At 40.3% G+C, this 11,842-nt stretch overlaps 1 protein-coding gene across 3 annotated transcripts in view; it reads right to left on the reverse strand.

Moving 5' to 3' along the window:
* Positions 1–7,611, reverse strand: part of ldhd (lactate dehydrogenase D) — a 65,020-nt gene extending 57,409 nt beyond the window's left edge. Inside the window, exons 1-2 of one of the 3 annotated variants that reach the window (XM_073069810.1) lie at positions 7,414–7,611; positions 419–531 (exon numbers count right to left, since the gene is read on the reverse strand). In XM_073069810.1, the coding sequence (XP_072925911.1) occupies positions 419–531; positions 7,414–7,482 (182 nt within the window). In that variant the 5' untranslated portion in view covers positions 7,483–7,611. The remainder of the gene's footprint in view (positions 1–418; positions 532–7,413) is intronic. The other 2 variants (XM_073069809.1, XM_073069811.1) reach the window with 2 other exon arrangements.
* Positions 7,612–11,842: the final 4,231 nt, after the last annotated feature.

Genomic DNA, 11,842 nt, shown 5'->3' on the forward strand with positions numbered 1-11,842 from the left:
GGTCAGTGCTAGACCCCGCACCTGAATCCACCTTCCTACCGTTTGCTCTGTGCCCAAACTAACACTGAGACATCTGTGGAAAAGTGGGAAGAGCACGACCTGATGTGCTGCATGCTGCAGAACAGTGGACTTGGATGGCAGTACCGACCACCTGATCAGGATTTAGACAGAGTACTGAGTGGACCTGAAAATGATATATACGTTGAGCTCAGGTACACAGACCCTGTGACAATCGTTGCTTGGTAACTCTCCTATGAGGAGAATTGGGGCATTTTTAGTGCTAAAGGGGTTGTATCTACATGGCTAAGAATCTCACACAGCACCTGACTTCCAGTAACCATAAACCTTCCAATTTACAAATTCCAGAAAATTGATTTAAGAGTAGCTCTAAAATCACAATGAAAGGTCAAACTCCTACTGGTAGTACGACTCATCTTTTCCATGCTGCTCCCGCACTGCAGTTGACGTAGAAACATTGTCAGCTCCCGCTACTGCTCGCAGAGCATCCGTGATGTCTGCGTTCAAACCTCTCTGGAAATGCAGAACAAAGCATTTAGAAGTGCCTCGCAGAAGTCAATGGTCCTTCTGCCTGCTTTTCCTCCCCTCATTATACAATTTCATCAGGTTGACAAGATGTAGATAGAATTTTCTCATCAGCTGGGATTACATTTCCTGGTGTGGAACTAATTAGATCCACAATGCGGATTCAGTTTGCTGACGCCAGCTGCTGTAGTGCTCCAGACTGTGAAGAGGAAGGGAAGGGAAGGAGGGAATTTCCAGCATAGAGTCATTTCTACTCTAGACAATGGCTTGTCAAGCCTGCATCCGTGATGCTTCTTGTGTTGATTGCTCACTGGGACTTACTTCTGGACTAATGTCAAACGGCCGTTAAGATTCCTGGAAACCTCCTCACAAGAAATGGCTAGAATTTCTCAGTAAGACAGGCAGCACTTATGGGATAAGAAAAAAGCTGGACAAGTTTTCAAAATGGACCTAACTCTTTTTTTTCTCTCTCCACAGAGACTGCCTGACCTGCTGGTGTTTCCAGCATTTACTGCTTGTATTTCAGATTTCTAGCAATTACATTTTGTTATTAATTTTCATCATTAATACCATAGACTGTATCACACTTTCATGAATACAAATGAACAAAACTGCAGAAGAAATGAAAACTTCACAAATATTAAACTGAAATACTTGTAATGGACAATAGAGGAATGTTAAAATAGCCAACCATAAAAAATCAATGTCTATCCTATATTGGTTTTAGAAATATTAGACACATTTCTTGTTGCATTATACAGCTGAGTTTACTTGTATGTGTAAGTTTTAATGAATCACATGATAACTTATTCATTGAAATGAAGTATACAAGACACTTAATTCCAATCCACTAGAAAAAAAAATGTTAAGAATGAATGAGAAAGTAGTCTACAAGTTAAATTTAGCAAGGACATAACTAAAATTAAATAATGTACTTCATTTTGTCATGCATCATTTATCCACTTCCCTGTCCTCCCCTCAACAGAGAGATTCAACTCCCTACTGAGGAATAGATACACTGGTCCCTCAACCAGATGACCATTTCTTATGTGAAATTCTGAAAATTACTGTGGACTGTCTATTCAGTCAGAGGATATATCACAAGAGAGATATGATGGCCTTCTTTCCAAAAGAAAAAGTCCCTCTCCTCACTTCTGGGAGCTCAAACTAGTTAATTACCCCAACTGAAGTCAGAAACACAGGTACTGAATCTAAAAATTCTCATGGGCATATGCATCTCCATTAATTGCTGGATCCTTTTTGTACACAGAACAAAGCACAATGTTGCTTCTAAGTAGAAATCATGAGGAACAATCCAAATCACACTAAATAGTTAAAAAATAAACATTACTAGAGTAATTCAGCCATCAGTATATGAGTTTCTGCTGAAACCTTCTCAAAGTTTGCAAGCACTTTATTAAATAGCTACAGCTGGATTACCTTAAGCATTTACAGGTCAATTTCTGAAGACTCTTTAATGTAAATTTCTTTAGGCTTTTTAATGAAATTCAATTATTTTATTAGATGAGTCCTAAATTTTACAGTTTAAAGCATTCTCCAGTTTAATTATGTTTAAATGATTTCTGTTGTGAAAACTTGTTTGCATTAGATAACAAGAGGGTGAACTATCCTGGAGATTCTAAAGGCCACAAAGTTTTAGTCTTCCTGATGAACAAATTGCTACACTGAAGAACTTAACAATAGTGGTTCAATTAACAAACTTGTATAGATACTACTGAAAGCATCCTGACTGCATCATGGTCTAGAAATGAGCAGGAACATAAGAATAATGGACTCAGCGCAATACACTAGCGGCACATCCCTCCCCACCATCGACAGTACCTACATGAGATGCTGCCTTAAGAAGGCTTCATTTAACATCAAAGGGCCCCACCATCCAGGCCATACCCTCTCCTCGCAGCTAGCACCAGGCAGGAGATGCAGAAATCCATAGTCCTACACTAACAGATAAATGAACAATAACTTGCCTTCAACCATCTGGTTCTTGAACCACCCAGCACAACTTAATCACTATCTCAGGATAGCAAAATCATGGCCACTTCACACTTTGTTTGACTTTTATTTTTTTTGTTTTAATTGTAATCTTTCTTGCAAATAATGTGTATAATTTATGCTTCTCTTGTGATGTTGTGTACCTGTCTCAACATATCTATGATACTACTGCAAGTAAGTTTCATATTGCATCTGTCCATACAGGTATGTACTTGTGCATGTGACTATAAACTTGACTCAAGTTTCAGTTGCTGTGCTGTCTCCATGGGTATTCAACAACTGACTATAATGTGACTTGTTAGAGGGATGGATGAAATCTGTGAGCTGCAATAGTGACCAAATTGCAATTCCTCCAAAACACTGTGAACTGTGTTTATCTTTGAACACTGACACCCAAACTGAGGTCTATGTTGTTTCATCTGGTCATCTATACTACATGTATAGTCAAATGGCAATAAAATCGAACCTAATGCAGAATATTTCCAATTTCATGGGATGGGACAGGTCATGTGGTTCTTTGTCCATTTACTAAGGTTTAGCACAATCCCATCTACTGGCAAAATCTGAACAAACCTTGAATCCATGAATATCTAGAAATCTACCGCTATCTTAAGTGTATTCAGAGATTGACCATTCTGAGTTTGATTCATAAACCTCAAGAAGCTGATCAGCTTAGTCCTAAATGAAGAGACAAGCAAATATCCTCCCATTATTCAACTGTTCAAGTACTTTAAGGGTATTTCTTTGAACACACATCTCTTTCTTACTTGTTATACTTACAGAAGTCTATTCAGTCCATCAAATCTTTGCTTACTCCCAGATGAGCAATTTTATCAGTCCCATGGATTCTCTGAGTACTCTACTGATTATTATCCCAAACCTGGCCTGACCAATGACTCTTAAAGCCTCAGCATTACATCCACGCTCTTATATTGCAGTTCTCTTGAAATGAATGCTAACACTGCATTTAACTTCCTTACCACTGACTCAACCGGCAAGTTATCCTTTAGGGAATGCTGCACCAGGACTCCCAAGTCCCTTTGCTGATTTCTGAATTTTCTCTGTGTTTAGAAAATAATCTATGTCTTTATTTCTTCTACCAAAGTGCATAACCATACACTGTATTCCATATGCCACTTCTCTGCCCATTCTCAAATTCTGTCCAAGTTCCTCCTCAAACTCCCTGCTTCCTCAACACTATCTGCCCCTCCACCTTTGCATTAGTAAACCTGGCCACAAAGCCATCAATTCTGTCATGCAGATCATTAACATATAACATGAAAGGAGGCAGGGCCCAATGAAACTTAACCCCTATGATATACCACTAGTCACCAGCAGCCAACCACAAAAGGCCCCTTTATTCTCAACACACCCCCACTGGCAGATTCTAGCATTTCCCCTCCTATGTCAGTATATACTGTGGACTCCGGTTAATTGGATCATCGATTGATCGGAGCAGACACTTCTTTGGGTCAACTCATAAAGAATCAAGAAAGTAGCTAGGATTCCCTTCGTTTATTTTGGACACTAAATAAACGAACATCTCAAACTGCAGGGTGAATTCTGTATTGCTACATCACTGCCTTCCAAGAGTTCTTTTACCTTGTGTTCCTAAATCAAATGTGGTTCATTAGACAACACCCCATCCGGAATTGTCTTTCCTCTAGTGGACTCATCACTCGTTGCTCTAAAAAGCCACCTTATAGAGGTCTTCTGAACACACCCCTATCAACAGATTGCAAATAAATGAACATTTTCTCACGAGCATCAGTTGCATGTATGTCTTGTGGCCATTAGACGTAACACCATGCTTAGAACAAAGTTTTAAAATAGCGTTATTTGCATGTTTGTGTTCAAAAGGCAGTGATAGTTGTGAGTAAATACCAATTCAGAACTGTTTTGTTCACTGCAGTTTCAAGCATTCAGGCTTGGAGACGCCAGAAATGGCCAGAGTGAAAATGAAATAATTTTGCTATTTTATCAAATTAGGACCTATAAAAAAAATTTGAAGGTATCGACAATCATCTTGAATGTTACAATTAAAATGAAGATCTGGAGGATGCAATGGTGCAAAACACTGTTTGAAGGCAGTCCAGTATTCGCACTAGGTGCCTTCGCTGAGCTTGTCCATTTAGTCAATCAGAAGGATGCGGCACTGTACACTGAATTTCTCCATCGATAACTATTAGCAACTAATACACAGTTTTGTGATACTGTAGTGGTTTTGATAATGTCCTAATTTATTCTGTATTTCATTTAAACACATAATTTGTTACTCAGTTAAATGGTAGTTTGCCTTTTGTATACCTTTTTAACTATTTCCATGAAACTTTACCCAATCAGGGCAGCCACTTAACTGGGCCAAAATGTACTGGTTCCGATGTGTCCCAAATAACCAGAAAACACTCCAATTGGCTTAGAGTCTTCCATTTTCTCTCTCCCACCCCTTTTGAACATCAGTGGGCCAGTATACCTTCAAATTCACAAAAAATAATACTTAAAGGTGCACAGCAATAAATAATGCTTCCTCACAGCCCCAGCATCTACTTCCAATCCTGAATTCAAATACTGTCACACATTCTCTCAAAGGTATGCCAACTATCACATATTACCCCGTAGGATAAATATGTGGAATTAAAGGGAGCTGAGAAACACGAGACAGAGAAAAGAGAGTGGTGCTAGAAAGTTTGTGAACCCTGTAGAATTTTCTCTATTTCTGCATAAAATATGATCAGATCTTCATGTAAGTCCTAAAACTAGATAAAGAGAACCCAATTAAATAAATAACACAAGAACATTATACCTGTTTATTTATTTATTGAAAAAAATGATCCAATATTACATGTATATGTTGGAACCTCTGGGGTAATGCCTTCTACAAAAGCTATTTGGAGTCAGATGTTCCAATCAATGAGCTGAGATTGAAGGTGTGGGTAGTTGAGGTGCCCTGCCCTTTAAAAAAGACACAGAAAGTCAGGTTACTGACAGAGCCTGCTCTTCTCAAGAAATATCTGTTTATGTGCACCAATCCTCGAAACAACTTTCACAGGACCTTAGAAGAAGAATTTAGAGATGCATGAAGCTGGAAAAGGCTACAAAAGCATTTCTAAAGACCTGAGTCCACGTGGTTTGGGGCTACTTTGCTGCCTCAGGGCCTGGACAGCTTGCAATTGTTGAGGGAACAAAGAATTCAAAATTGTATCAAGATATCTTACAGGAGAATGTCAGGTAGCAGTCGGTCACCTGAATGCTCAATAGAAGTTGGACGATGCAACAAGACAATGATCAGAAACTCAAGAGTAAATCACAACAGAATAGTTTTAAAACAAGAAAATTTGTGTTTTGGAACAGCCGAGTCAAAGTCCTGACCTTAATCCTATAGAAATGTTGTGGAAGGACCTGAAGGAAGCAGTTCATGCAAGGAAGCCCACAAGCATGATCAACCCAGAGTTGAAGCAGTCTTCTAAGAAGGAATGGCCTAAAATTCCTCCAAGCCAATGTGCAGGTCGGATCAACAATTACTGGAAGTGTTTGGTTGAAGTTATTGGCGTACGGGGGGCGGGGGGGTGTCACACCAGTTACTGAAAGCAAAGGTTCACATACTTTTTCCAACAGCTACATATAATAATGGATCATTTTTCTCAATAAATAAATGAACAAGTAAAATGTTTTTTGTGTTATTTATTTACCTAGTTTTGGGACTTACGTGAAGATCTGATCACATCTTAGGTCATATTTATGAAGAAATAGAGAAAATTCTACAGGGTTCACAAACTTTCTAGCGCCACTGTAAATTGGAGGGGGGCGTGGAATTATTAAAGGAAATGCCTCTTGTAGCCAGCGTTATTAGAATGGCTTGCATTGCGATTTTAAAAAAACTTGGGAATTCTGGAAGATTAAATCCAGTGTTATTTTCGCAGCCAGAAAGCCCCGGGGTATTTGTCCACTTGTTATCGCATTAATATTACGCCAACACTCATTTTAACTTGCGAGTTTGTGCTTTGACTAATCTCTACAAATGTAAATGTCAGAAACGAGCCACGCTCCCGAATAATGGCTTCAAGACAAATTCAAGGAAACAAAGTTTATTAACAGTTCTGCAGAGCTGGGCCCCTTCAGAGAAGGGAACCCTGAGCCTTACAGGGCAGCAGGTTTTATCCTTCTTCCTTACCCCTCCCCTCCCTGACTCGGGAGGTACATAGTGTTTTCCCATTCCATATTTGGAGTTGTTTTTTTTACACGTTTCTGTAAAACAATAGTCCATATCTCAGGACTTCAATGATTCCACAAACAGTTAATTTTGTCAAGGCTTCTGCATTCATAATTAGATCACACTTGTTTACAGACTTTAACCCAGACATAATTAAATCACATTTGTCCCTAAACATAATTAAATCACAGTTGTCCCTAGACTTTAACCCGGACCTGTCAGAAACGCACATCTTAATTTTGAATCTTACAGTAAATAAATTCAACGCTGTTAAGTTATACTATAACTACTCCGTAGCAGTCGATACCCGAAGGACTCTTCCCACATACCTAATTAGATTTTTCTTTTTACTTACAAAGTCGGTGCCTATGACTTGACGCCTGTTGAATTGTTAAAATGGCAGTACAGTATTGTATTTCAACTTTACCTGGTAACAGGAGGGGGAAAGAACTTGTGATTTGATCTACAAATGCGAGATTGCTGCTTGGATTTTAACAGTCGCGACACCTGACCTTAGAGATGTAGTTTTATGATATAAACGATTGGAAATCTATGGCATTTGGACGCGGAACAAATTAGTTTCCTTTCCCTGACAGCTAGCGACGATCGGCTTCAAAGGCAACGGCGGGGGCCCGTCAGCAAAGTACCTTCAGCTGAAGCCGGCTTGCGAGGCGTTGAATTGCTGAGCGAATGTGGAACCGCGAATACAGAGCCATGGCGGGAGCTTCACTTCCGCTAATTAACTACTGTTTATTTCCTTCCTTCGCCCGACCTTGCTCCCGAAGAGCAGATTCGCCACGGGAATTGTGTGCGCACAAACGCTGGGTCTCTTGGGCGACCCGCACAAAACACTGCAGGAAAGCAGCGTCTGAGAAGGGGCAGAAGCCGGAATAAGGAGGTCGGGGGTGGTCGAGGACAGCTAGCAGAATTCCAGTGAGAGGGATGAAGTGAGAAGCTGAGTGAAGGTGTGATCGGATAGTGCTGAAAACTACCGTCTAGATCAGTTAGTTTGTGGCCCAAAATTGAGAGTAAAATCCCACTGCACGCGCGCTTTTGTAGGACATCAACAACTCTAGTCCAGGGTCCAACTTACACTTTTTCCGCAAAATTGGGTCACTTACATGTATTTAACCCCCAGAATACATCAACTACTAGGAAGGGTGTCTCAGCAGTAGGGACAAGTTGTGAAGGTGTCATTAGAGCTTGTTAATTTTAAACTGAAGACTATTCGTGTATATTTCGATTAATCTGCCTTACACTCTGAGGTGAAGATTGCCTTACGTTGGTTCACCAACCCCTTCAGTGGAGGACATTATCTCTTCTTCCCTGGTTGGCTTGTATGTTTCTCCTGACTTGCCTATTGTTGGTTGACTCTTAAATGCCTTCTATTTAAGAAGACCTAGCTATTGAGTTTGCCATTTCTTTGACATGGCACAGAACAAGTGCTGGAAGTATTCAGTCAGGCAACGTCAGTGGGAAAAGAAACTATCACCCTTACACATCTGGAGAAGAGGGATGCTTGTGTGAGGATGCTGTTCTTGGACTACAGTTCAGCATTCAACACCATAATTCCCTCGTTTCTGACAAGAAGTTCAGAGAGCTCGGCCTTCATCCTGCCTTGTGCAGCTGGATCCTGGACTTCCTGTCAGATCACTGGCAGGTGGTAAGAGTGGGCTCCCTTACCTCTGCCCCTCAACACAGGTGCCCCTCAAGGCTGTGTACTAAGCCCCCTCCTTTACCCTCTGTATACTCATGACTGTGTCGCCACCCATAGCTCCAATCCGCGAATTAAATTTACCAACGATACTACATTGATTGGCCTTATCTCAAATAATAACAAGCAATCCTACAGAGAAGAAATCATTACCCTGACACAGTGGTGTAAAGAAAACAACCTCTCCCTCAATGTCGCAAAGACAAAGGAGCTGGTTGTGGACTACAGGAGGAATGGAGACGGGCTAACCCCTATTGACATCAATGGATCTGGGGTTGAGAGGGTGTACAGCTCCAAGTTCCTCGGCATACACATCACCAAGGATCTCTCGTAGTCTGTACATACTGGGTGTGTTTGAAAAAGCACAACAGTGCCTCTTTCATCTCAGACGATTGAAGAAGTTTGGCATAGGTCCCCAAATTCTAAAGGCTTTCTACAGGAGCACAATTGAGAGCATCCTGACTGGCTGCGTCACTACCTGGAATGGGAACTGTACTTCCCTCAGTTGCAGGACTCTGCAGAGAGTGGTGCGGACAGCCCAGCGCATCTGTAGATGTGAACTTCCCACTATTCAGGACATTTGCAAAGACAGATGTGTAAAAAGGGCCCAAAAGATCATTGGGGATCCGAATCACCCCAACCACAAACTGTTTCAGCTGCTACCATCCTGGAAACGGTACCGCAGCATAAAAGCCAGGACCAACAGGCTCCGGGTCAGCTTCTTCCACCAACCCATCAGACTGATTAATTCATGCTGATACAATTGTATTTCTAGGCTACATTGACTGTCCTGTTGTACATGCTATTTATTACAAATTACTATAAATCGCACATTTAGATGGAGACGTGATGTGAAGATTTTTACTTCTCATATACGTGAAGGATGTAAGAAATAAAGTCAATTCAATTCAACAGTTACATGGATACCTTTTTTAAATTTATTTTTAGTTCAAGTCTCGATTATCAACAGGTTCTTCAAAATTTTAATTTATTGAGAGGAAAAGCTGACTAAGATGACCACGAAGCTCTAAACTCAAATGAAGACTATAGGCCCTATTGGACATAAATAGCCCCTCATTAAAAAGGGAAATGATGCTGTAACTACCCAATCTTCAAAGACCTGTTGACTTCCCTGTTTATTCTCCACAGTGAGTTTAGCTGTCAATACCCACCACTTGAGTAGTGAGTATTGACACCCTACCAAGGAGAATATACTTACAGCTAAGAAAGTCGTTTAAAATATATTTCATTTTATTTTTAGTGTTGCACATTTAAATCCACACATTTTTAGCAGAACTTGTTGGCAGAATTTCAGATGGTGATGAGAGGGTGTACCAGACGGAGCAAGATATATCAGCTAGTGGAGTGGTGTCACAGCAACAACCTTGCACTCAATGTCAATAAGACCAGAGAACTGATTGTGGACTTCAGGAAGGGGAAGATAGGGAACGCATGCCAGTCTTCGTAGAGGGATTAGAAGTGGAGAGTGTGAAGAATTTCGAGTTCCTGGGTGTCAATATCTCTGAGGATCTATCCTGGACTCAATACATCGATGCAGTTACAAAGAAGGCATGACAGCGGCTATATTTCATTAGGTATATCACCTAAAACATTTGCAAATTTCTATAGTTGTACCATGGAGAGCATTCTAACTGGCTGCATCACCATCTGGTATGGGCGGGGGAGATGACTACTGCACGAGATCAAATAAGCTGCAGAGAGTTGTAATCTTAGTTCCTTCATGGTCACTAGTCTCCATAGTATCCAGGACGTCTTCATGGAGCAATGCCTCAAAAGGCTGGCATCCATCATTAAGGACCCATCATGCAGGTCGTGCCCTCTTCTCATTGCTACCATTAGTAAGGAGATGCAGAAGGCTGAAGGCCCACACTAACCGACTAAGGAACAGCTTCTTCTTCTCTGCTATCAGATTTCTGAATGGGCACTGATCCAATGTACACTACCTCACCACACTTATATTTCCATATTTGCACTAATAATTAAGTTCACTTAATTGAACTTATTTACACACTTACTGTAATTCATGTTTTTTTCCATTATTGTGTCTTGCATTGTGCTGCTGCCACGAAGTCTACTAATTTCACAACACACGCCGGTGATTTTAAACCTGATTCTGAATCTGAGTCTTAACAAACACATTTAAATCTCACAGAGGATTTCTATCTTATCTTGAATCATTGAAGCATTATCATGAACCTTGAAACATTTTAAAACATTTCCAAATTACAAACCAGTTCCAAAACACAAAGCATTTCTCAAACATAAAGGACAAAGGATTTCTCAAACACAGAAGTATTTCCAAAACGCAGCTGCAATTCCTATCAACTAAAAAGATTTACCAAAGAATCTGGCAAACAAATCGTTCATCGTAGAAACCAAAGCTGAAAGAATGGATCCGCATTCACCCTGTGTTTCTTCCATGCTGCTTGATCTTCTTTGCCCCATCCTTAACAAGCCTGAACCGCTCTACATTTATGCCCCATTTCTCCCACTCAGGTGACTTCACAAGCATGTGATATTCCCTCAGATATCCTTTTAACACAATCTAAAAACATTCTGGAGACCAAGATCTCAGCTAGCTGCAATTAACGCTGTAAAACTAACTTCGCTGAGTACATAAAACATTCTAACTATAAATACATCAGTTACTGATATGCTAAATGATATTATCCACCTGTTCTGCAAGTTTCCTTGGACTAAGCAAATTAGGAGTCATCTTGTCTATTTGAAACAACCCATACAAACAATTCATTGTCTTATACCCTGCTCTGGCCAATAATAAAGCAAATACAGTGGCTACTGTCTGCTCCTGCACAGAGAGCATCCGCAAAATAGTGAGATTGTTTGCAAAGTTGTACTTTTTAACTTAAAGCTGATTACTGCTTTTCATCTACATTTTATGAACTGTAGACTGACTTCCTCTTACGACCAGAAATTAGAGAAACCGTCGGTTAGAAGTTTACTTACATCTGTTTTGATCTTGTAAGTGGCAGACGCTGTATCGAGAAAGCAAGCTTAGTAAAAAAAAACAAGGAGTGAATATCTATCACAACACTCCATCGTTGAAATACAAAATGGCAGAACTGTTCCCATTTGACACAGTTGCAAAGTTGACCTCACAAACATGTGGTTGTTGGTGTCTGAATTGAGGTAGTTGTCCCCAAAACTCATAAAATCATACCTTACAGACAATATGTCATTTGTTGATCCTGCTATATGGGTGGAAGGGAGTGGGCCTTGGAATACTTAATATTGATTCCAAATCTTGTGAAATATCATTGCATTAGAAATAGAACATAGGACATATAAATCTACAGCACATTACAGGCCCTTTGGCCCAC

This window comes from Hemitrygon akajei, chromosome 17 (genome assembly GCF_048418815.1).
Source record: "Hemitrygon akajei chromosome 17, sHemAka1.3, whole genome shotgun sequence".
In the NCBI taxonomy this organism is placed as follows: domain Eukaryota; kingdom Metazoa; phylum Chordata; class Chondrichthyes; order Myliobatiformes; family Dasyatidae; genus Hemitrygon; species Hemitrygon akajei.